The sequence below is a fragment of the Eubalaena glacialis genome, chromosome 20 (assembly GCF_028564815.1).
Source record: "Eubalaena glacialis isolate mEubGla1 chromosome 20, mEubGla1.1.hap2.+ XY, whole genome shotgun sequence".
NCBI lineage: Eukaryota > Metazoa > Chordata > Mammalia > Artiodactyla > Balaenidae > Eubalaena > Eubalaena glacialis.
Window position 1 is genome coordinate 18,226,462 of NC_083735.1, and position 27,304 is coordinate 18,253,765.

General features: G+C 41.8%; 2 protein-coding genes across 3 annotated transcripts in view; both read right to left on the reverse strand.

Moving 5' to 3' along the window:
* Positions 1-12,741, reverse strand: part of PDGFRL (platelet derived growth factor receptor like) — a 46,650-nt gene extending 33,909 nt beyond the window's left edge. The window contains exons 1-2 of the mRNA XM_061177445.1: positions 12,678-12,741; positions 2,923-3,220 (exon numbers count right to left, since the gene is read on the reverse strand). Of these exons, the coding sequence (XP_061033428.1) occupies positions 2,923-3,220; positions 12,678-12,732 (353 nt within the window). The 5' untranslated portion in view covers positions 12,733-12,741. The remainder of the gene's footprint in view (positions 1-2,922; positions 3,221-12,677) is intronic.
* A 12,201-nt stretch (positions 12,742-24,942) lies between these two features.
* SLC7A2 (solute carrier family 7 member 2) overlaps positions 24,943-27,304 on the reverse strand; it is a 67,762-nt gene continuing 65,400 nt past the window's right edge. For both annotated transcript variants that reach the window (XM_061177554.1, XM_061177552.1), the window contains exon 12: positions 24,943-26,305. In XM_061177554.1, coding sequence (XP_061033537.1) covers positions 26,109-26,305 — 197 coding nt within the window. In that variant the 3' untranslated portion in view covers positions 24,943-26,108. The remainder of the gene's footprint in view (positions 26,306-27,304) is intronic.

The following is a 27,304-nucleotide window of genomic DNA, read 5'->3' on the forward strand; positions in this document are numbered from 1 at the left end:
AAAATAATCCAAAAACTTATATGGAACCATTAAAGATCCAGAATTGACAAAACAATCCTAAGAGAAAAAACAAGCAGGAGGCATAAGTCTCCCAGACTTCAGACAATACTACACAGCTACAGTAATCAAAACAGTGTGGTATTGGTACAAAAACAGACATACAGATCAATGGAAAAGAATAGAGAGCCCAGAAGAAAACCCACACACGTATAGTCAACTAATCTTCAGCAAAGGAGGCAAGAGTATAAAATGGGAAAAAGATAGTCTCTTCAGCAAGTGGTGCTGGGAAAGTTGGACAGCTGCATGTATATCAATTAAGTTAGAACACATCTTCACACCATGCAGAAAAATAAACTCAAAATGGCATAAACACTTACACATAAGATGACACCATAAAACTCCCAGAAGAGAGCATAGGCAAAACATTCTCTGATATAAACTGTACAAATGTTTTCTTAGGTCAGCCTCCCAAGGCAACAGAAATAAAAAGAAAAATAAACAAACGGGACCTAATCAAACTTATGAGCTTTTGCACAGCAAAGGAAATCATAAAAAAAAAAAAAAAAAAAAAAAAATGAAAAGCCAACCTACGGAATGGGAGAAAATATTTGCAAATGATGTGACTGACAAGGGCTTAATCTCCAAAATATACAAGCAGGTCACACAACTCAACAGCAAAAAAACCAAACAACCCAATTGAAAAATGGGCAGAAGACAGTAGACATTTCTCCAAAGAAGACATACAGATGGCCAGTAGGCACATGAAAAGATGCTCAACATCACTAATTATTAGGGAAATTCAAATCAAAACTACAATGGGCATGAACTTATATATACTACCAAATGTAAAACAGATAGCTAGTGGGAAGCAGCTGCATAGCACAGGGAGATCAGCTCAGTGCTTTGTGACCACCTAGAGGGGTGGGATAGGGAGGGTGGGAGGGAGACGCAAGAGGGAGGAGATATGGGGATATGTGTATATGTATAGCTGATTCACTTTGTTATAAAGCAGAAACTAACAACACCATTGTAAAGCAATTATACTCCAATAAAGATGTTAAAAAAAAAAACAAACTACAATGGGGTATCACCTCACACCGGTCAGAATGGCTATCATTAAAAAGTCTACAAATAACAAATGCTGGAGGGTGCGTGGAGAAAAGAGAACCCTCCTACACTGTTGGTGGGAATGTTAGTGCAGCCACTATGGAAAACAGTATGGAGGTTCCTCAGAAAACTAAAAATAGAATTACCATATGATCCAGCAATCCCACTCCAGGGCATGTACCCGGAAAAAACTACAATTCAAAAAGATACATGCACCCCTATGTTCATAGCAGCACTATTCACAATAGTCAAAACATGGAAACAACCTAAACGCTCATCGACAGATGAATGGATAAAGAAGATGTGGTACATACATACAATGGAATACTACTCAGCCATAAAAAAGTGAAATAATGCCATTTGCAGCAACATGGATGCAACTAGAGATCATCATACTAAGTGAAGTAAGTCAGAAAGAGAAAGACAAACACCATATGATATCACTTATATGTGGAATCTAAAATATGGCACAAATGAACCTATCTACAAAACAAACAGACTCACAGACATAGAGATCAGACTTAGGGTTGCCAGCAGGGAGGGGGGAGAGAGGGGGATGGACTGGGAGAGTGGGGTTGGTAGGTGCAAACTATTACGTTTAGAATGGATAAACAACAACATCCTACTGTATAGCACAGGAAACTATATCCAATCTCTTGGGATAAACCATAATGGAAAAGAATTTTTAAAAAGAATGTCTCTATGTGGATAACTGAGTCAATTTGCTGTACAGCAGAGAGTGGCACAACCTTGCAAATCAACTCTACTTCAATAAAAATAGAAGGAAGGGAGGGAGGAAGGGAAGTTGAAGTGACTGAACTTGGTGACCGATTGGATGTGGGGAGTGAGGGAGAGAGGGAGAAGGCAAGGATGCTCCCCGGTTTTCAGGCTGAGCAGCTGAGCGGATGGTGGTGTCCTTGAGGGAGATGAAGATCCAAGGAGGTGGAGTGTGTGTGGAAATATGACTCTCTTTTGAACATGCAGCATTTGGGCTGGATGCCTGAGATCCACATTCTTTCTTCTCCCCATTCCAATCCTCCCAAACAGACGATCTCCTCTGTTTCTCTATCCTGAATCATATGAAGAATATCCTGACCTTTCATATGAAGAAAGGTCTAGAAAGAATCTTAGGAAGCACATAGACCAATCCCCTTCATTCTCTGCCAGAGGAAACTGAGGGAGGGAGTTTAGGGGGCTTCCCCAAAGATACGCAGGAAAACACCCCCTAACGCCATAGGCCCTTTCTGGCACCCTCTAAAACATGCTCTGCTTTCTTGCCTTTCATAGTTTACATAATCATCATCTTAACCACTTTTCCTGAAGGTACTCATTCAAACATGAGAAATCTTTAGCCTTCTTACCAACGGATGCCTCTGAATATAAAAGCCATATACTTGGAAAAGTAAAAATAAATCAGAAGGAGTTGAAAAGGTCAAAAGCAATTCATCTCTGGTCAAGCTGCTCATAGGAATCTCCCATTAGTCAGTTTTCATTACAATTACTTAAAAAATGACATAAAGCATTGAGTCCATTATTTTTTACAGTATGAATTCTTAAATCTCTACCTCTATACATCACAGTTTTAATCATCTGTCATACGGCTTCCTTTAACAGTTCACTGTTTAAACAATGTTGGTAGGATTTGCAATAATTTTTTTTAACTGGGTGAAGCAATAAAACCAATGGCTTTTGCTCAATGAGCTTCCATTTTTATAATCTGCTAAAGTAAAATGGTAGATGTCAGACACAATGTGATATTAAGCAAGGGTATGAAACCACATCCTTGACCCAACACAAGTAGAAGAAAAGGCTTACCTGAGGCGGGTGCCCTTTAAGGTGTCAAGGTATGCGGGATAGTTCCATCTGATTTTATTCCCTTTACATCGAAGCTCTAGAGTTTGCCCTGCCATCAGACTCAGGGTTGCAGCGGGTTTCTGAAAGCGACCTTTATCCATCATTTGCATCATTATAGACTGTGTCTTTGGTGTTGAATCAGCTGAGTGTCTGTCCTTTATTTTAGGAATTTTGGGTTTCACCTTTTTGTTGGTAGGCTTGATTCTGTTCTCTCCGGGCTCCTTTGGATGCATGTTCTTGGGAGGATGTTGACCAGTAACTGGTACAAACATGAGGAGAGAACAATGGGCTTTGGTGGTTAACATACCCAGAGTCTTCAACCCCTGAAACAGATCGTTTTTAATGTCCCTCTCCTCCGATGTCAAAGTTATTTTCAGGAATAATCATTATTATCTTGGTTCATTCTTTAGCTTTAAACCAATTAGTAACTGAAAGGGAATCAATTTCAGCTTCCAAGATTTTGTTCAAACTCAGCAAAATATCTCACGTATGAACTAACATTCGCACTTCCCAAACAAAACAACTTTTTCTTGTGGTTCACACTCAGTCTCACCAGCTCTAAGGTGGTACCCAGAATGGTGGACCTGAAGCCTCTCAAGGTCTGTTTCTGGTCCTTGCCATCTCAGTGCTGTCATTGCTCATTTTGAACCAATTGTTTAAACCCAGGAATATGTAGTCCCCAGGGAGTGGAGACACAGACGACATTGCAAGCACACTCAGAAGATTTCAAACCATCACGAACTTTCTCCCAGATGAGTACGTACTGTGGAGCCTGTGTGTGTCAGGGCGGACAACATCCATGGAGGATACAAGGCTTAGTAAGAAATAAGTACTGGGCTTCCCTGGTGGCGCAGTGGTTGAGAATCTGCCTGCCAATGCAGGGGACACGGGTTCGAGCCCTGGTCTGGGAAGATCCCACATGCCGTGGAGCAACTAGGCCCGTGAGCCACAGCTACTGAGCCTGCGCGTCTGGAGCCTGTGCTCCGCAGCAAGAGAGGCCGCGACAGTGAAAGGCCTGCGCACCGTGATGAAGAGTGGCCCCCGCTTGCCACAACTAGAGAAAGCCCTCGCACAGAAACGAAGATCCAACACAGCCAAATAAATAAATAAATAAATAAGTCAGGAGCTCTTAAATAAATAAATAAATATTAAAAAAAAACGTTGACACTATATTGCCTACACTATACTACTTTGAGCTCAGTGCTGAAATGATATCTGAGTTAGGAAATGTGAGGAATCATGCAAGAAATCTGAAAAAAAAAAAAAGTACTAACCCTGTGTTCATTTAAAGCATACATATACATTATTAAAACTCAATGGTAACTTTAGCAAAGGTTTAGAATTTGGCCAACAAAATACATTGAGGGGAGGAGTATTTTATCACCAACATTGTTGAGAATTGCTGGCAAATGGTGGTAAGAACTGATGACCTTTAAGTCCATTTTCTTACTGCTGTTTTTCCCTTCTCTACAGACAATGCTGCCCTGCCCTTGGAATACCGCTGGGTTCCAGAAATCTCAGCTGTCCACCCAGCCCACATGGCCATATGCTGTGTCCACCCAGCAAAGAGGAGGAGACTTGGCAATTCATTTGCTCCACTGTCTGCATCAGCTCCAAGGTGACCTTGATATAAGCCCACAGAATTATAAAACGTCCAGACTTACAAGTCCTGAGAGATCATTTAAGGTCCTCATGTTATACATTTAAAAAAATAATAAAGGAGGCCTTAAAAGTTAAATTGCACAAAGCTGGCTAGTGACAGGATGTGAAAGTAAAACTCAGATCTCCTGACCCCCATTTCACTACATGCAGATCAACAGCCTGTAGATATTTTGAATAGATAACTACACAAATCTCGGCCAGTTGAGGGAATTACAGGGCATTTGTATAAAATGGGGAAATGTGATAAATCAGGAGAAAATTTTTTTCCCTCTTTGATGTTTGTATTTATTTATTTAATGTTACCTTGGTGTATAAAGGGCTCGGGTGGTCAAGAGTACAGAGACACTGAAATTGGGATCAAGAGACAGAAAAAGGCAAGTGTTGCAAGCTCTTACACCATCAGACCAGGCTGGTGACAAAATGAGGTGAGCCAGGTGGGCCTGGAGAGGCCACGCCCTCCTGAAGGGACAGCTGCCTGGAGCGAGTGTCCAGGGTTACAGGATCTGATTTCTCACAGGATGGCAGAAACGCAGGTTTCCTGATTTATAAATGTTAGAAACTTGATTTTTTAGAAACTTCAGGTCTGAATCTCTGAGGTGAGGAGACAGGCGGTGGTTTTCCTACGAAGGATGGGGATGACCCAGGAGGGGACGGGAGAGGGACTGCCAGGACCGTTCTGTCTTGATCTGGGCTGTTCACATGGTGTGTGTGCAGTTGGCGAGCGTTTCATGGAGCCGTAGTCTGATGATTTGTACCAAAACTCAGCTGACGTGGACTCAACTGTGTAATGATGAACTTGGCTTCTTTTGCGTGTTGCCCTTTGAAACAGGAGCCATTTGGCCTCCACTCTTGGTTCAGCCCTGCCCAGACTCTGGAACGAACCCCACTGTGAGCTCAGCATCAACACCAAGTCCTTGGCTCGCGGCCTTCTTTGGGTGTGGCTGCGTCGCTCCTGAGCCCCGCGAGCCTTTCCATGACTCCAGGTCCATTTGTGACCTCTCCTTTCCCGGGGTCTGAGTCTCTTCTTATCTCCCATCCTTCCTCTACTCTGGTTCCTCTGGGTCACGGGCCCTGCTGAGCTTTCTCAGTCCTTCCAGGGAGCAGGGCTGTGCCCTTGAGCCCTAGTCTCCAAGGCGAGTCCCAATACCTGCTGTTTGTCAAGACTTCCCCAGACCCTGCACATTTGGTTTATTTACGCCCAGGGTTCTAATGACAGATGGGGGTGGGAAGAGGTGCCCATGCACACATTTCCGCAACCTCCCAGAAAGAAAAGCATTGTAATCGTTGGGAACATATGAGACCCACAGAAATATTCTAATCCAGCAACATCAATTGTGAAGCATAAGCCTCATTGTTACAACAGGTAAAAGTCACTGTCTTTTTCTTAAGGCAGAAATTAAAAGCCTACCATGATGCTGTCCAAGTCATCTGTGCCCTGCAAGCATTTCAGTCAAACTATGCCTGTGAGAGTCATGGACCTCTGGATTGATGTCTAACTTGGTGTTTTTTCTTCATCATGAACAGGAATTCAAGCTATTGGAAATGACAACAACTGTTTGTAAATCCTAGGGAATTTAGGCAGCCCGTGCAGTTTGCCCGATTCTAAGCTCTCAGATCCCGTGTGGCGATGCTACTCAGGAATATTCGATTAACTAGTTATGGATATTACGCCTTCAAATATGTGTTATCATCCCTGAAAAATCATTTGACCTTTTGACCAAATAGGCCTATCAGTCGGTCCAGCTGCCTGACCATGGAACAGGTCCATGGTTTGACGGTGATGACACAAAGTTCAAGGAGCCAGACCAGTGGTCCCACGGACAAGTCCTAGGCCTGAACGACTCCCAAATCCCATGTCTATCTTTTTAAAAGAATGACTCTTCAGGCTAACTAAGTAAATTAGTTATTTTCCAAAGGCCTAAAAAAATATAAGAATTTACAATGTAGATATACAAAAGTGAAAGTCCATTACCGTTGCATTTTTTGAGATTATGGCACAGTATATTTTATAGAGAAATAAATGATAAAATTCACAAACCATTGAATGTCATTACAGACTTTAGGTCCTGAAGTCATTGTTGACTTCCTAACTGTGTGACCTTGGGAAGCTACCCTCTCTCTTACTTTCCTCAGCTGTAGATTGAGAATTATATGGTAATAATGACTATCTCATGGATTGCTGTGGGGATTAAACGAGTTAATATGTTTAAAATGCTGAGACCAGTGTCTGACCCACAGTAAGTGAGCGCGAGCGAGGTGCTGCTTGTTTTTGTGGTTGTCTCGTAACGTCTCAGGGTGATCTCCATGATAAACTCGTGATGGAGGTAAAGCAGCTCATTATTTTTCCTAATTTACAGGTGAAAAATTGAGACCACAGATGCCAAGTAGCTCACTCAAGGTTACTAAGGCGGCAGTGAAAAACCAGATCTAGAGTCTTTTCTGGTTCGTCTTGTTGCTTTCAATTCACTCAAGATCAGCATTTCACTTTATTTGCATGAATCTCAGGCACAGCACCATTATCTAAGTGGTTTCTTTGTTTGGTAGGTCACGGGCTTTGACAAGGAGTTCCAAGTCAAACAGAACTTGATGCCCGGGATGAGGGCACAACCTTCCTGGAAGGGCTGGAGATGCTTTTCCAAGGCATATATTACAATCCCCAAGTGAAGAGATGCTGGTCAAAAAACATCCCCAAAATGAATGAGTAAATGCTGCACAGCCAGAAGTACACAGGGCAAAGGACTGTAATTCTCCAGCATCTGCTGAGGATTGATTGCAATCAAAGCTTATTCAATAAAGATGACCTGACTATTAACCTCTCTAATTCTATCAGACTGTGTGGGAAGAGAAAATAAATTCATTAGAAGAATCACTGACAGCTGCTTAGATGCGGACTCCCTGTAAACACAGCCATTCACATCAAACACCTGAAGCTGTTCGCTTTTCTCTCTCCATGGGCAGTTAAGGGGAAAGATCTGACCTGAGAGCAGCATCTAAATATCCACATATAAATTTGCTGGGTAGCTCTTGGGTTCCCCTAACCAGTTGTATAAACTGGGACACCCCACTCTTCGTTTTTCCATTCCTCATGAAACACCCCATAGGAACACATATACTTTTCCAAGAACAAACATGAGAAGTTGAGAAAGCAATGACAGTAGGGAGGTAAAAATGTAGAATGAAGAGAGCCTCTTTTCCCTACCCCCTCTGGAACCCCACACCAAAATACCCTCAATATCATTGCTTAAAGTATCATTTTCTTAAAAGAGCAACTTCTAAGATTATACTTCTATTTCAGGATAAAGACCTTAGATTCATACATTTTTTTTTTCAAAGCGTCCGTCAGAACACAGTTCATCACGCTTTTTCTTGAGATGTAATTGACAGCTCAACTAACATATTAGTTTCAGGTGAACAACATAATGATCCCATATTTATATATACTGCAAAATGACCACGCTCTCTTGAAACACTTTATTCGCTTGGCTTCCAGGACATGGCACTGTCTCGGTTCTCGGTCCGTTTGGCAGCCTTCCTCATCTTCCTTTCCTGCCTGAGTCCAAAGGGCTGAATCCTCGCAACTACTCTCCGTCTCTAAGCGGCCTCACCAGTTCCCTTGGCACTAACAGCATTTATATGCTGAGACCTGCCTTGTTCCTGTCCTCACTTTGCCTCTAAATCCAGATCTGAATATTCTGTCGCTTACTCAGCACTGCCACTTGGAAGGCTAGTAGGCATCTCAAATTGGACGTGTCCACACTGAACTCTAGATGCCCTTTCAAATCAGCTCCTTCCCCGGTGTCCCTTTATCAGCAAATGGCAACTCTATTCACCCAGTTGCTCAGAACATAAACCTCTGAGTCACACAGGATTCTCTTCTTTCTTTCCAAAGCCACGTCCAATCCAGCAGCAAACCCTCTTGGCTTTGCCCTCAAAACAGACCCCGAACCCAGGCTCTACTCCCTACAGCCGCTGCAACCACTTTCACCTAGACTATTAAAAGAGCCCCCTATGCAGGCTCCTGGCTTCTACCTAAGCACGCCTACCTTTGAAAATATAAATTAGACCATGGGCACTCCTCCGCTGGAGACCCTCCAGTGACTTTCATCTAATTTAGAATAAAGCCCGAAGTCTTCCACACCCGACAGGGCATTGCCAACTCCCGTCTCACTTCTCATGGTCCTTCAGCCACAGTGACCACCAGGGCACCTTGAAGCTCATGCCCTTGGCTTCGTGGCTCTTCTTTCAGACAAGCAGCACCTGCTTCCTCCCTCTCAGCTGGCCCCTGACTCTCCTATCCAAACCCCACGCACACTGCCCTCGGCAGCCCTCTCCATCCTCTTACCCTATCTTATAGGTTCAGCTGTGTCTCCAAAAAGATACATTGAAGTCCTAACCCCTGCAACTGGTGAACATAATCTTATCTGGAAATAGGATCTTTGCAGACATAATCAAGTTAAGATGAGGTCATTAGGTATGGATACCAAGGGGGAAAGGGGGGGTGGGATGAATTGGGATTGACATATATACACTACTATGTATAAAATAGATAACTAATGAGAACCTACTGTATAGCACAGGGAACTCTACTCAATGCTCTGTGGTGACCTAAATGGGAAGAAAATCCAAAAAAGGGGGGATATATGTACATGTATAGCTGATTCACTCTGCTGTACAGTAGAAACACTATACTCCAATAAAAATTAAAAAAAAAAAAGATGAGGTCATTAGGATGGGCTTTAATCCAATAAGCCAGTGTCCTTATACGGAGACCCACACACAGAGGAAAATGACAGATGAAGATACACACAGAGGGAGAAGATGGCCAAGTGACAACAGAAGCAGAGACTGGGGAGATACAGCTGTAAGCCAAGGAACACTAAGAATCACCGGCCGCCAGCCAAAGCTAGAAAGAGGCAAGGAAGGATTCGGCCCAGGGTCTCAGCAGCAGCATGGCCCTGCTGGCACCTTGATTTGACTTCTATCTGCCAGAACTGTGCGAGAACTAAGAACTTGTAGTATCTTAGTTTGTGCCTGGTTACAGCAGTTCTAGGAAACTAATACATCCTGATTATTGATTTTTCACGCCACTTATCAGTTCCTGAAATGTTATCTGTACTTGTTTGTTACCTGTCCTCTCCATTAGACTATGAGCACCACAAGGGCAGGGCCTTACAACCTTGTACAGGGGCAGCCATCAATCCTCAGAACTTCTCTCACTGCTCTGGCTGGCACGCTGCCCGGTCTCTCTGTTGCCCCTAAACTTTCCTCTTTTTCAGCTCTAAGGATCAGAGATGATTTTGTATGTCAAACATACAGACCAAGATCCTAAATGCTTCAAAACATTCATTATTTGCATGGGTGAACAATGAGAGTTTTTACAATTTTTTCATTACAAGGTTTTCTGAACTAATTTTTATCCTTTTTCCAAGGAATAAACTGAGTCACAATAGTGATACAGAGTACTGGTTAGAGACTCATTTTCAGTGTCACTCCCCTTACCTTCTTAGAGATCAGGCTGTTTTGCCCTCACATCATAATGAATCTCTTTAGTTTTCCCAGAAAGGAAACCTTCACAGGACCAAAAATAAGCCCACGTTAGACTGAAGATCAAATTAGTATTGATCAAGGGTCTGGCGTGAGATTGACAAAACAGCAGTAACAAATCAATATTTATACTTCATCATTTGCTCCCAACACTGGGTAAAAATATGTAGATAACAAAAGCTGGTAAGTACCTGTGATGTTGTACTCTTTTATGTAAAAATAGCAGCACCGTATCAACAAACACAGTGGCATGTATTCCATACAAATGCTGAAAATCAGGTGCCGTGAGCCACGTCTGGCTCTAAGTGGCATCTTGGACCTTTTATTAACTGTTTTCATGCCTCACTTTCATGCCACAAGAGTGGCATGCCCTTCCAACTCCCACTCTTCATGAGAAGAAATAACATTACTTCTAAAAATTTAAAGCATTTTAGAATGAAGCCAGGCAAACTTTGCTGGGTTAGAGCAGATGTACACCCAGTATATGCTTACAGGGAATTCTTTTACTATTAGAAAGCCTCTCCTAGAAGTGATCAGAAAGGTGGAAAGGCAGTGGGAGAAGTTGAGTCACGGGCCTGTGTCTGCAGTTTGTGCTTTGGGATGACCCAGGAATGCACCATATTCCGACTTGTTAATCAGAGGCTGGCACTGGAAGGGCACCCCACCTAAGCCACTCTCAGTTCCTGGTCCCAGCCAGCCACATGATAACTCAAACCCGAGAAAACATTCTTAATAGGTTTAGAAAAACTTATATACTTTACTGAAGCAGATTTACTTTTCTAACTATGTGTTCAATATTTTATTCAAATAGTTTATACTATATATTTTACTTTTACTTTTAACTTTTAAAAACAAAGCCACAGTGCTATTATCACATCTAAAATTTATCAATTATTTCTTATAAAATATTCAGTCTGTGTTCAACTTTCTCTGATTGTCTCATAAATCTATACTGTTTGTATAAATTACATTTGACAGATGCTAATTGATTCAGGCAGCTGTTTGTAATCATGGTCTGGGCACACATTAGCTGGGAGAGATTCAGGAGGCAGAGGCTGAGGCCACCTCCCGAGCCCCTGCGGCAGGCATCTTGGGTGAACTGTGTAACCAAGCGAATGGGCCACTTGAAATTATTTTGTCTGACCGTCTCTTGCCCTATTCAAAAAGTGATACCAAATACTACATTTCCATCACTTCAGCGATCACATATGAGGACTTGCCAGGAGCAATTTAATATTGTATTTTACACCGTGAACTCACGCCAACTGTTCTCTAGGCAAAGAGGACCTGTTCCTCCCCACCCCTCCCCAGGAGAACCACTGACTACACTTTATCCAGCAAGGCTCTAGGCTTAAGGAGCCTCACATTCAACTTCAAGTCCCACAACCATTTTGGACTTTGCAAACCAGAATGTGGTCTTTTTCTGGCAAATGCTTCTAGCTTCATGGGAAAGAAGGAAGGAACTGGTCAGGACTGAGTAGTGGATAAAAGATGTGAGCCAGGGTGAGCTGGCTCCAGCGGGAGGTTGCATAACAGCAAAAGCTGCTTTTCAACCAAAACCAGCAAAAATAGTGACTGTAGAGCAGAATTCCAAGGGAGATTTCAGGATACCAGGATGTAACAGATGCAAAATATACTGCACGAATAACACCAATCGAAAAATAATGGAGCCAACCAAACAATTAAATGCCAACAGAAATATAGATAATAGACATAGAAATACAACAATACAAACACACACACACAAACACACGCACAATAAAGTCTGGCCCTGTGGTTGTGAGTCTACACAACAGGGTGGGCCCAGGACAGGCACACATTCAAAAAAGTTCAGCGGCACAAGGGCCCCCATATGGTGTACAAAAGTCCATGTCCTTCATCTTCTCCCCTCCAATCAGATAAGAAGTGTAACAGCTGTGGGGTTTTGAGTCGTTTGGAGAAGGTCTGACACCCAGAAATAACTGGTCTAAGACTTAGGCACATCTCGCAGGATTCAAGCCCACGCTGGTTTATGAAACGAATCTAGGACCGCAGATGGGGGAGGAGGACTCTTCGAATTTTGCAAAAGGCTCAGTTTAGGTGGCACCCACCCTCACGAGCAGAGACCCGGGGCGAACACCGCGCGGAGGTGGCAACGATCCGCCGCCCTGCGCCACCTCCCAGACCGACACGTTGACAGTGGGGGCGGCACCAGGGGCTGCCTGGGGTTGTTCCGTTTGCCGGCAGCCGAGAGCTTTCCAGGAGCGCAGGAGCGCTTCTGGTGGGGATGCTAACGGTCAGAGCAGCTGCCACCGTCCCAGGGGCTCCGAGGGGAGGTGGAGAGAGAAAGGGTAAGGAGACCCTCCTGGGGGCGGGGGCAGGTGCACGGAGTAGGGAGCGGCTCCAGGGCTGGGCCTCGGAAGGTCTAAAGTTAGAAGAAGACCTGGAGGACGACGAGGGCTGGGGGGGCCGAGGGGTCCGGGATCAAGTCAGGGCAGAAGCCGGGTAGCCCCCCACGCGGAGTAACTCACCGTCCTCCAGCGCTTCGTGCACCAGCAGAAGACCCAGCAGCAGCCAGACCTTCATCTTCAGGGCAAGGGGTGGGGCAGAGGTGCGGGGCACAGCAGGTCCGAGACGCGCGGAAAGCGCAGGGCGAGGGCAGGGGCGCCACGGGAGGCGGCGGGCGAGGGGCGGGCGCCTGGGACGCCGCAGCTGGAGGATTCGGTTTCATGAGGAAGAACAGATTTGGGGGGAAAGTTTGGGGATTTTTCTTTTTTTTTAAATTCTCTGCGTAATGTAACCTCTCCTGCCCCCTGGCGGAGCCGTGAAGCGCTGCGCCTTTTCCCCGGCGCCGAGGGCGAGGGCTGAGGGTGAAGTGTCAATTATAGCAGCCCCTCATCGAGTTCCCCCAACGCTCGGCGTTTCACGCAATTTACCAACTTCAAGCAGGCCCCGCGCAATCCTGCGGGTACTGATGGGGCCACATTTAACCGTAGCTGTCCAAATGTCACCAGCGCTCTCCCCACCAGCTCAAGTACAGCCATAATGCTCTGTAAAAAGCGCCCCCTAAGTATTTCTCTTCATTCCCAGCAGGTCTCTCACTTGCTCTCACTAACAAGACCACTGCCCTCGGTTGTCCCGGCTCTGCAGCCAGCCCTGTACCTGCTGGACACGGCGTCTCTCTTGCAGCTGAGACGTGAGAGCCCTGGGGCTTCAGCGGGGAGGCTACTGTGCCTTCAGAGGGGCCCACGACAGGCCAGCTCCTTCCCCAGTGCCTGGCGGAGGTTTTGGAGAAATTTCTCCTTCCTCTTTTATTCAGAAGTCCCATTGCCCTACATACGACTCAATTAAGCGTTCAGCAGGGACTGTGCCAGAAAACAGATCCAAGCAACAGCATCAGGGGCCCCTCCGGACTCCGAGAAATTGACACCTTGGCTTTCCCTCTTGCGCTGCGGCCTGGGGTTCCGTCTACACCTCCTCTGCCTCACTCCACACGCCCCCACGTCCTGCGGGCTCTCCCTGCCGCCCATGCATCAAGGCCGCCGCACTTTGCCATCGTCCCTCCCTCCCTGCCCCGCTCACGATGTTACCATCTGTCATCAGCAAGGGGCCACAGCCCCCTGGTTGGTCTCCCTGCCCCTCCTTCTTGCACCTCAACCCATTCTTTCTCCAGCTATTAGACTGATCTTCAAATGCAACTCTCAAAAAACTCTAACCCAACTAAAAACCCTTCACAGGCTCTCCAGCAAGGCTCCTGCTCCAGAGTTCTCCGGCCCGGGGTTGGGGGGTGGAGGCATCTACAGCCCCGCCGCCTGCTCGCCGTCCTGCCCTTCACGCCAACAGCACGCTCCCAGCGCCCTCGGCCCAGCGACCGCGGGGGTCCACTGCTCCCGCTGTCCCCTCTGCCGCCAAGAGTCCCCTTCCCCCTTCCACCACCTGCCTGCCCTCTCGCCACTCACAACCCCTGGCCGAGCTCATCCTCCAAGGCTCAGCTCAGACCTCACCTGCTCCGGGCTGGGCTAAGCGCTTCCCTAGTACAAATACTCCATGGTAGCAGCTACAACAAAATGCAGGACTTAGCGGTGAATCTGGTTGTGCGTCTTTCTCCTGCACTCTCCTGAGTTCAAGGGCAAAAAAATGCGTCTTATTAAATTTTGCATTCTACCACCAGTTTCTGGAAAGTAATACTCATTAATTAGGAACCTACCGTGTCCCACACAGAGCATAAAACCCTCAACATGCGTTTCTTGTTCCTTGTATCAACAACAAACCTGCAAGGGAGGCTGTGTGGTTAGTTTCGGCCCCATTTTATCGATGAGGCAGCCCAAAGGCAAACTGGTAGGAAGTCTTAATCCAGGTTTTGTCTGACACCCATGTCTCTGGGTCGAACCCTCACGCTACCAGTTAAAATGAGCTGTTGAAATCACTAGAAGTGAAAGCTTTCCAACAGGGCCCTCCTGACCATAAAGTCACTCCTCAGAGACTCCCAAGACTGGAGGCAAGCACTTTGTGACTTACCTGATAGGCTTGATAACAGAGAGCTAAGATGGCAAGACAACCAGACGGTCGGAGTTGCAACCCTTTCCACGGAGAGAGGGAACACACAGTCTGCTCTATCCTTTGAAGGAGTCGGGAGGAGTAGGTGGCTGCCGTAGAAGTAGCCATGAAAAGAAAACAGCTAAAATTGCAATGAGTCCTTAAAAGCTGAATGCAGGCTGGCGTGAACATTTCGAATCCTTGGGAGCCTCAGGCACAAGGAGAGCCCAGAATCCTTCAGCAGCTCTTTCCCACAAGCGTCTGTTGGTTGTTTACTAGAGAAAAAGAGACCAAACAGCAACACATATGAAGAGAGTTGACATTAATGAGGGTTGCACTCAGCTACTCCACCTGTGTTTTCTTTTATTTCAAAAAGAACTTTTTTTTCAAAATTAATTAATCCATTAAAAAATATTTTAAACCACCACAGAATTATATAGGACAGGAAATGATAAAAATAATAAAAATACCCTTTCATGTCCCTGACCCTTCTAGCTATAAAGTATTTCATAGTAAAGATGCACCATAGTTTAAATTTTGCTCTTGTTTATAGATACTTTGGTTGTTTTTAAAAACTCCTTTACAAAAAATGCTGCAGTAACTGTCCTTATCCAAATAGCTTTATGCCCATGAGTATTTCTATAACATAGATACATAGATAAAAATGAAATTATTCAGCCAAAGGCCATAATATTTAGCAATTTTGATTAATGCTGCCAATTCAACAAAGCTGTTCCTATTTATAGCCAATTCTACTTTCTTTGGGAGCCTATGAGCCTACGCATTTCTTCCCACCCACCAGTCCTGGACTTGACTAATCTACTCAATTTTTACAACCTGGGAGGGGGGATCTCATTATGCTATTTCAATTCCTATTCTTTTTATTACTATTGAGGATGGGCATCTTATGTTTTTATTAGCCATCTGTATTTGAAAATTGAGTTCTTTTTCTTATTGCCTTACTATAGTAGAATCTTAATATGTTCTGGATAATAAGCTCTCGGGTGTTATACATACTGCAGACATTTTCTTCTAATCCTTTGCTTGTGTTTTAGTTTTGCTAATGGTGCCTTTCTTTAAGAAATACAACAAATGTTTAGCAATTACATTTTTCAGTAATTTTTTTCATGGCATCTGGGTTTTATATCCCCATAGATGGACCTTCTCTGCCACAAATCAGCAAATTATGTGTTTTATATTTTCATCTAAAACTTTTATAATTTTGTTGGTCTGTTTAGTCTTTAAATCCGTCTATCATTTTTTGATTTTGGTATCACAAATTACAAATCTAATTTTATGTTTATGTTTCCAACTGGATGATCAGTGTCACATTATCATTTGTTAAATGATTGGTTCTTTTCCCATCTTTCTGAATTGACTTTTAGTGTGTATTAAATTACACATGTACATGGGTCTGTTTCAGTTTTGTCTGTTTTATTCTACTGATCTTTTTATCTATAACTATAGAAACACCACACTGCATTAATTGGTACCGATTTATAGTATGTTTTGTTATTTGTTTGGGCAAGGGATGCCCCCATCATTGATCTTATGTTAATTATGCTTGTACATTTTCTCTTCCAGATGAAGTTTGAAATCACTTTGTTAACCTCCATAAAAACTTTGTGTTTTGATTATGATTGCATCGAATTTATATTTGGGGGAAGAATGGTCATGTTTACAATATTAAGTCTTCCTATCCCAGAATGTGTCATAAAGTTATATATATTTCCATTTGTTCAAATCTATTTTTATGTCCCCATTATATTCTATAATTGGTGAATGCTGGTATTAGGACAACAATTTTGAAATTCTGTAATCCCAAGCCTGCATTCTTGAGTGTATTTTGTGTCAAATACACTTTAGCTAAATTTGGGCTACCTATGTGTGTGTGTGTATGTGTATATACGTGTGTGTGTAGTTATATAGTTAAGTACTTATATAGTTATAAACACATAGTTATATTTTTTCCATGTAAGTCTAACTTGTTAATTGTTAAACTTAGTTCTTATTTTTACTTGCTTATGTATTTGTTTTGCTATTATAAATGAAATTTTCCCCCATTACATTTTCAAATTGGTTAACTGGTATATAGAAAATAATTTTGGAATTGTATTTTCCCAACTGTCACATATACTTTAGCTAAATTTACGTGTCTAAACTTATCGTAGGTCTGTGTTACGGTCTGAGTTGTGTCCCCCCACCTCCCCCCAAATTTAAATGTTGAAGTCCCTCACGGACATAGAGAACAGACTTGTGGTTGCCGAGGGGGAGGGGGGGTGGGGGAGGGATGGAGTGGGAGTTTGGGATGAGCAGGTGCAAACTATTACATATAGGATGCATAAACAATAGGTCCTACTGTATAACACAGGGAACTATATTCAATATCCTGGGATAAACCATAATAGAAAAGAATATAAAAAAGGATGTACATTTATATATATAACTGAATCACTTTGCTGTACAGCAGAAATTAACACAACATTGTAAATCAAGTATACTGCAATAAAAAAAAATCGATGTTGAAGTCTGAACCTCTAGTACTTTAGAATGTGGTAAATTAAAGAGGTAATTAAATAAAGGTAATTAACGAGGTAATTAAATAAAATGAGGTCATTAGGGAGGACCCTAAACCAGTATCACTGGTATTCTTATTTATAAGAAGAGGAAACTTGGATATAGACACACACACAGAGGGAAGATCGTGTGAAGATTCAGGGAGAAGACAGCCATCACAGGCCAAGGATCTGGGCCTCAGGAGACGCCAACCCTGCTGACATCTTAATCTCTGACTTCTAGCTTCCAGAACTGTGAGTAAATACATTTCTGTTGTTTAAGCCACACAGTCTGTGGTACTTGGTTATGGCAGCCCTAGGAATTAATGCAGTCTGTTAGGATGGGAGCGAGGGTTACAAGAGATATAGGGGCTTCCCAAGACATGTAGCTGATAGTCACAAGGCTTACTACCCTTGAATGAGACAATCACAACATGACACCAAATTTGAAAAATAAAACTGCCAAAGCTGTATTTTTTATGGGTTGTATTTCACTGAAGAAACCCATCTGCTTTGTCTCTAGGGTGAGAAGGAATTTTATTATTAGATTCTCTGTTTGCATTCATCTTCTCCATTCTTTCTCCAACAATTGCCGTAATATTGGCCAATTAAAATAAGCATTGCCTTACAGCTCTAAGTCAAATACAGCTTGAAGCCTGGTTTCCTAAGGCGTGATCACTTTTTGTATGTTTGTGTTTGGTCACCGTAATGGACCCTCTTATTTAGTCTAAATAGTTTTCAGTTGACCTCTTGGGTTTTTAGATAAACGATCATATTACCTGCAACAGCCAGTTTTTCTTTCTTTCTTAGCTGATGCCTGTCTGCTCCCTCCACCACACTCTTACACTGGCCTCTAGTGTTTGCAGCCCACTGACCCCCCAACTTCATGAAGCGTGGGGTGGCTCAGCGATGGAACAAAGCAGGGGGTCCAAGCCTCCCCTGAATCGTCAGCCACTTCCTGATGCTGGAAAAGAGGAGCCTGACGACACAGAATCAGCCTCTTAAAAACAGCCTTTAAGTGTTGAATCATTATGTTGTATACCTGAAACGAACATAATAGTATGCGTCAAAAAAAATAAATAATTAAAAATGAAAATAAAACTGTGTCCAGGGAACCACTGTCGTACTTGGGAGGGCACAGCTTTATCCGAGCGACTGTGCGTTATCCCCTCTCTCCAAAGAGCAAGGGCAGCAGCCCCTGGCATTGGCTTAACAAATGGAGACTTGGAGAGAAAAGGGGAAAATAGCAGAAGGAGAAGCAAAAATCAGGAAATGGGAGAGCGAGAGGTAAGTGTGATCCAGGGGTGGGGAGCAGGCCGCGCTTATAGACTTGGGTCTGTAGAAGCACATTTCTTTCACGTTTCTTTAGAAGCACAGGTTGATACACAGTGTGTATCTGATGGATGATAAGAAGCAGCTACCAAAGGCTAAAGTGCAATTTCAGTGCTTCCATTATGATGTTCTTATTTGCGAGCTCTTTTATATGTAGCATTTTCATTATAAATCGTAATTAATGGTAATTGTTTATGACTGCCTTGTTCTGAAAAATCTCCCCACTCCTCTGCTTTCTCTTACTCCCACGCCCTTCAAAGTGGTGAATAATATCAGGCATTTGTTAGGTAAGCTAAAAAAAAATCAGCCTATATTTTGGACATCTACCCCCCCACCCCCAAAATGAGGATATTTCACTTCTCTAACTAGTCCTCATTAACTATAGTAATACCACTAAAATGATTTTATTACATTAGTGTTTTAAGCTTTGAGCAGGAGCTAACTTTAGTGGTTTTAAATATAGCTCTGAGAATCTCATTCTAATATAAATGCTAGACATTTTCGATGCTCCCAGAGCCACTCATCAAGAGACACCATGGGGTAAGGTAAGGATCCCAGAACCCTGGTCTACTTAAAATGGGGCAAGAGAAATTACTCTCCTAGCTCCAGGATATGGCATGCTGTAAAGATGTGCCACCTGTTGGCTAGTTACGAGAGCCTCTAAATGGCTAGGGGAAGACAGACAACTATCAGCTAAAATGTAAATGACTCAAAAAACTCCCTCCTCTCCTTTCTTTACTCAGTGGTGTCCTTCCTACTTCAGCAGTCCTGTGCCTATTTGCTTTCTCCTGCTTACTTGCTCTAAATGCTCACTTTTTGAAGAGCATCTGCTGTCAGTCATTTACAACTTGGGCCAATTTAAGTCAATGTTCCAAGAATATTGACATTTTAAGTCTGATTTATTCCAGGGCAGTGAAGCTCTTGGTTTTTGCTTGAAGAAATATCAGGCATTAGTGAGTGGATGGGGGAAGATCCTGGAGACCTGGAGACTCAGCCTTTGGGGAACCCCAGAAACCTGAATCATGACAATGCTGTGGTCCTTGTAGGTTAGGGAATGCAGAGCCCAGAAATGAGCTTGCTCTCCATCATGGAGATTTGGCCCTACCCTGAGCTGTACAGTTCTCCTGGGTAGGGAAGTCTCTATCTTGTGTTTCTATCTTCATGTTGACTGCTCCAGTCTTAGTAGAGAGTAACAGGGATTCTTTACCAGAGACTATGACTTTTGGAATCTCTGATACCTAAAAATATCTAAGAGTTGGCTATGAATCTGTTACTAAGAAAGGTTCAGGTAAGTAAATCAGTATTGAGCTGAGTTTCTTTCTGGATAGTTTCACCCATACTTTGACCTACTTTAAAAGACAAGTCAAGATAATGTGATAATGGTTATTTTATGTCCTTTGAGAATTTTTTGGAGATATTTTATGGGATGAAATGAATCACTCTTTCCACACAGACAGATGGGGACTTATCAGCACAGTCTCTCAGCAATATTCTGCTTTCCTTAAATGGAAGTCTATCAGTGGCCTTCTTTAAAGAACACTAAGGAGATGGTGGTCCTGTCTCCAGGAGTTCCTGGCTGGACCCACAGCCCGACAACTGGGGTCTTGTCATGCCAAGACCCCGCTCAACAGAGGCAGCTATAGTTGCTCACACTTTGCAGCCTGATCCCATGGTGCCAGCACAGAGGCGGGGCCTCAAAACCTAGTTAACAATACTAATCAAGCCAACAATTAGCTAAATTAGGTTTCAGGCTTCTATTTGGGAAATACTTTGTTGTTGTTAGCTTGGTTTTCAATGCAGGCTAAATTGATACTAAAGTTTATTCAATTCACCATGGTGTTCCCTCCAATTTATAAAAACCAATAGCAATTAAGTGTGTACACAATGACATTTCAAAATTAAACAAGCTAATTTAGGAGATGTGCAATTTTAAGTAACTTAGAGCCACGTTAGAAATCTCTGACTCCTCCCTCCCCATCAAAGGGTAAAGAGGGCTGAAGTTGGTACATATTTATTCACTATACCGTAAAAAATTCGTTAGTTATACATAACTGATCACCAATTACTAAAAGCTATGATTTGGTCGGAAGAATATCAAGGAGCTTCTTGCAGACAAAAGCAATGTCAAAGAGATTGGTCCATTAAATAAATGGCAGTTGAAGTGGTAGGATCTCAGATGTGTGGTCCTGGGGTGGCATGCTTCAGGTGCAACTGATATTATTTGGAATGTGCCATGAGGATTGAGTATACGTGAAGACATCTCTTTTATCTTACAGGACTTGGTATTCATACGGTAGGCTGCCAGGTGAATATTCTCAACAGTAGATTTGTTTCCATTTAGATTGTACTATTGATATATTTCTGAGCTGTAAAGCTTCCTAAATAAAAAAGCAGTTTAAATTAGATAAGTGTGAAATGTATGCTTTTGGTAGGTGTGATACATATGCATACTACACTATTATAAGTCATATTAAAATTTATTTTAAAAATACATGGTCATGTTAGAAAGCATATTTTACAGTGGTAAAGCAGCAGCAGTTTTTATTCATTACAAATTCTAAAAAATAATCCAACTTTATAAGTAATAAGGAACACTGATTATCATTAAAGACATTTAAATTGAAAATTACCTACTACACAAAAAAATCTCTATATTCGCATAAGACCAATGTATCTGTTGGTTTTTACAGACATAGAATTTCTGCAGGGTTTTAGGCCCTATCAACAGCTTCTATTAAGTACAGTGATAACAAAATAAAGCAATGAAACAATTGGGCACCAAAGATGAAGAGCCTGTCAACCAGGCACGGGCCAGAGAAACCTGTCCTGTTGGCAACACGAGGTTCTTTACCAACTGAGCCGAGGCCCACATGCTTTCCTGCCCAAGGCTATTAGTGCTGGTGCAGAAACTGCAGTGGGCCAGGACCTATGGTGCCAGTTCCAGGAAGCAGCCGTCCTTTCCATGAGTCATAGAGGTTCCTTGGTCCTTATCATTTACCTTGTACTCATGGGCTATTTGGGGCTGAAATTAAGGACCCCAAACTACCTTAGTTTCATGTGAAGTCTTTTCACTTCATATCCTACCCTGTCATCACAAGCCCCCACCAACGGGGTAGCTATAGACACTCACACTTTGCAGCCTGCCTGACCCAGGGCCCTGGTTATGACCCCCATGGAGCTGCTGTCAGTGGTCAGTGAAGGCTCTTTAAGGCCAGAGATTATGGCAGTGGCTTCAGCCGTGATGAATAAAAGCTAAGATAGTGCTCCCAGCAAACAGGGTTGTCAACTGGGTTGAGCCATAACAAAATGCATTTGAAATGAACATGACTAAACTGTGTACATATAAACAATAATGAAGTTACGAAACCCAACCACTAAACCAACAACCACAACAATAACAGATCAGGCCTCTCAAAATTCAGAAACCAGAAAGCCATTAAAAAATGTTTAAATATGATTATACAAGGAGATAAAAACAAAAAACAAAACTCAGCTAAACAACAAAGTCAAGCAACCTCATTTTCACATCTACGTGTCTGAAAAATGACCTGTGCTGGCATTAGTTCCTACATGAACTTTGGTACTTTTTCCCTTGATGTTTTAGGACAAGTTAGAAAACGTAGGTAGAAAATATATAGAGAAGGCACTATTTTGGCACTAGTCAAAAACCAAAAACAAACCAAAAAACCCAGTTAATCACAACCCCCCAAGAAATTCACACTAATCATGTGAATATTAATATTCCATGATGCACACTCTAAACGCAATCCTTTAAAATTCTGTGGACATTGCGCTTTTAGTTTGAATTGGACTGTCGCTTGAAGCACATCAGGAGAAACCCAGACAGAGAACATCAGAAGCAAGATCACAGGTAAGTAAGAGTTGGAATCTTGGCACAATTTTATCATGTGGTTTATAATCTCAGAATATGCTGATCTAAGAGGAAAAAAAGCTAAGACTAATCTGCTCCCTCGGGCAGTATCAGCATTGGCGATGACTTTTCCTTATTCTCCCTGCATTCAAATACATTTTGAAAACAGTTTGGTAAATATAAATTCTAATTCAAAAGATTTTAACATCTACCTGTAAATACCCAGGACTTAGAAGATATTATGGCTAATATTTAAAATAAAAAAAGTTTAAAAATCTTTTATTCAGAAAAATTTGAAGAAGACAGGCCCTTGTCTTTTAAAGGAAGGTAATTCTGAAACATATTTTCTATCAACTGTGGTTGATAACAGTAAAGTTTTATAGATTTCATCATTAGTTTTTCGTTAATGTATATCTCTCAAATGATGTTTTGGTCTTTTCCTGATATTCATCTCTGGGGAAAATGTGATTAAGCAGTACTCTGTGTTTCAGTATACATCAAAAGTTCTAAATTTTCTCATAAATAGTTTTTAAACTTGGATTTGCATAGCTACCTAGTTAAATGTAGGGTAGGCATGGCCTTTGTATGGTTATTCACAAATCATCTTTCTTTTTTAAGAGTATAAAATAAAGGTGCTATTATTAAAGTTTCTCACTGAGAATGTTCAGAGAGCATATTTCCTAGTGCAAAAAAGAAAGGTAATTCAAGCTGTTTTTACTCAGTCACAATTAAGAGAATGTATATGTATTTTTTAATTTCTGGAAAGGACTTTATGTAAGTGTGACTGATTACTAGTAAAAGCTGTACAGAACATTTTGGCAATCCTAGGAAAGTAAAAACAACATTTTGTTCAAAAGGTTATAAATTCAAATGTAGGAACAGAGAGGTGATAAAAGGCCTGGTAGTACTGGCTTTCCCTAATAAGCACAAACCAAGACAGAAATGTCAGAAAAGGTGCAGCAGAAACAATAAACAGAAATCCCCTAACGCCCCCGCCCCCAACTCCATTTCAGATTATAAAGCACCTGGTATAATGTACCAGACTTCAGTGATTTCATATTAGAAACATTATAAATATATCTTTCTTAAAGAATCTATCTATAGAAAATATTATACATATAAAATCGCTATATATTTCAAAATAGTTTAAAACCTAAAAATTTTGCATAAGCATACCTATCAATATAAAACATTATTTTTTCTCCATCAGTTGGGTTTTTAAAATCTAGACAACAGTATTATTTCCAAACCCTATCCTAAACCCAGCTGACTTCTACACTGACGTTTGAAATATACACACATATATATACGTGTATATATACACACTCACACATACATACGAACATACATTTGAGTTTTCACAGGAAAAAGGCATAGTCACGGACAAAGCATCTTTTCATAGACATTTGTATTTGTAAAGTGTTTCAAGGTAGAAAAATAATGTTTAACTAAATTCTCCTAATTGAACACAGTGGGCGTAATAGTTTTAGCTGCCTGTCATGTTCTAAACAAATTTCTTGATAATGTTACAGTAAAAGTTTTAATATTCACATATGAAATTCTTCATGTTCCCTGTGTGAAGGGCCTGTTCTAGAATGATTTCAGAAAAAAAAGGGCTTCTCAGTATACTGCAATAACAGCAAGGACTTATGATTAGGCCCACAGTGCTTACAGAAATACTTTACGCCTTGCATAGCCAACTCTTCCTCTCCAGTAAAACATGCAGCTTAAAAGAATTCTGGGCTTCAGATTTTACCATGTGCACCCTGGAAATTGTGGAATGTTAGTACTGAGTTCTATGTCAGAGATGCTACAACACTAGCAGCCAGAAACCCAGGCCTTCTACCTGTTTATTGGATATTTAATCACAATAAACTCCTCAACAATCATAACTTGCTTTTTAATGAAAAAAATAAAGTGACATCTCTTGGAAAAGCTGTCAGAAAATAAATGTTTTCCTTGCCTTTGGATTAAGCTGGTCACCTGGGCTTGATAATGTTCTTCCTGGAAATATAACCCATACATATGTAAGTGTTTAGACTCAGTCTCATCTAGTGAACCATATAATTATTTGTAAGAAAAATAATTCATGAGTAGCAAAACACACTGCAGATAAGTAGTCCACTATTAGAGAACCCTATAAAGTAAAATACAGTAATTAGAGAATCTTACATTTAAAAACAAATTATTTACTCATACAAAGGTTATTGTGTTTCTATGGCTTTAATTCAATTTGGTTAATTTTTCAGCTTGACATTTTAAACAATCATGTATTTTACCAAAGTATTCTATTCCCCAACCACTGATGGGTTTTTGTAGAATACTAGAGCTTGTATCAATAGCTTTAGTGTGGTCATTTAAAAATAAATGAAATAAAAAGTGCTAAACAATTTATGGGATGGGGGAAGAAAAACATCCCTGTTTCCAAAAGAAACATCAGAGGCAAATTAGATCTGAACCCCTAAAATTGGGTCAAATGCCCTTTAAAACTGAATAGGCACTTTAAAATCAGAATAGGGGAATTTTCTTTTCTTGTATCCCTTCATTTTTTCCTTTTTTTTGCGTATAGTAGAAAGAGAATTCGCTACTGAGTTAGAAAAAAAAGTTGAACTGTGATTATTTATTAAGTAATGGAAAAAAGTATGAATCATTCCACCAATTGTGTGATCTGGGAGATTCTACTGGCTTATTTTAACTGACTTTTAAAACAGGGGTGCTTGGGGTCTACTTGTCCAAGCACATGTCTACTCTGATCTTCAAACATATCCCCATCTTTGCCACTTACATGAGCTTCCTGCCCATGGGGACCACGTTCACTTTCTAGCACAAAGGGTCCCAAGTAGATCACACTACCTCTCTCAAGCCCCCGACTGAACTGGGACAGGGCAGGGGGCAATATAGCATTCACAGAAGGTGAAGGCCTCACATTTAAGGACCACCGTTCTCAAAGAAGACAGCAGTTCAAAGGGGTGCCTGACATCTGATGACACAGAGGGCCACTCCTGCCCTGCGCAGTACGGCAGACACGAACACTCCTATTGGCGAAGGTTTTAGCAAACTGTCACACCTCACGGAAGAAAAATCTGTACTAAACCCACTGCTGGCATTTATAAGTTGTAGAAAAGGCTCATTTCCTATCCCCTCCTCTTACTCCAGACCAATGACAGACACTGTGATGGGTAAATGCATTTTTAGCATGTTCTAACTTGATATTAATAAAGCCTAATAAGGAAAAGCAACAGCTATTTCCCCAACCACACCCAGCACATACAAAATATTTTTCTATTCCGTGATTACCTCCATTTCAGTATGTGCAGTATATGCTACCGATTAATGACAACACTGGAAAAATGCAATACAATAACAGTAAAACACCAACAACTTTTAACATTGATATTCCCCAACATATACAAACATATACACACACACACTCCCACGATCCCACTATCTGGGGGCTATTCATCACTGAGGAGCGAGCTCAGGGTGCTTTCCCTGGATGCATAATTCACCATCTGAGGACGTGCTGTCCAGGCAAGTAAGTATAAATTAGGGTGAACTGTGTCTGCAGCAAACCGATGACAACCTAGCATAATGATGACATCCGTCACGGTTCACTCCATGTAGGATATGTACGTGAAGACTGTGGACCAGCTCTGCTCCTGCAGGTACTAGCATTCACTTGTCTTTTCATGGAATATGAAAGGTAAACTCAGGTTTCTTTGGTGATGGTCATTTGCTTGAATGGCAGATTTTTCTTCTGTCTCTGCATTAATGTTGTCTGAATAAATATCTTCATCATCATCTTCATCCCTCGAATTACCCTCCAGGCTGTGTCTAATGCCATAAGCGAAGTAAATCAGGAAACCTTTTAGAGAAAAAAAATCAGTGTTTTAGGTGTGTCAGAAAATGGCTGTTTGTATGTGGAAGATTTAATACAGAACTTAATAGTGCCTTTTGCCTTCTCTTTCTGTGCTGTTTTAGAAGGACGGAATGCAAGTACAGGATATCCCATAAAAGGTCCCTGACAAACATTTTCCCAGTAGAATGTGCTTCTTCCTTTTTAACCTGCAATCTTTATATGCGTGTTTTTTTCAATAAATATTTTTCAGATGTTTATGTAGAAAAAAAATATTTTTACTTTCTCAACACTCAACACTACACTTTAAACAAAAGGATATGTGGGGGAAAATCTCATATACATCCCCAAAACAAGTGGTGGGTTATCAAAGACACAGTCAGATATTTTGGAAAGCATGCCCTGTGCGAACAGGGGACATGGGTGTGCCTGACACACGTTACTGTCACCAGGAGAGGATGAAAAACTGTGTACTAAGCCAACTGTTATCAACAGCCATGCTGACCGGGGATCAGAGGGAAATGTTTTAAGTATTCTCGCAAGAGATGTAGGCATTTTGCTGTATTTTAGCTATATTTTAAAAAATTAGTTGAGCGTTTTGGGTTGATGTGAAATGCATTATAATTTTCCCATGTGGAATCATGGGAAGCAGGCTGCCAATGAGTGTTTTGGTATGTCCAGTTGTTAGGAATGATTCTATTTCCTCTCATGTCCTTAGAGGTTTGAAGATCCAGCCTTCCCTGTCCTCAAATAAAGGTACTGTTATCACCATTTTACAAAGAAACTGAGGCACAGAAGCAGGGGTATAACACGGCCTAGGTGACACAGCTAATAAATGGCAGGGGTGGATTGAAACGTGGAGAGTCTGGCTCTGTAGTTCATGCTCTTCCCCAAGGTCAAGTACATGATTAAACCTCAGTGAGCTACAACTTGAGGAAAGAAGCAGTGGCTTTTGGAAAGGCAGGAAGGGTAGAGAAGCTCTCCACCAGATTACAAAGAGATTCTTCT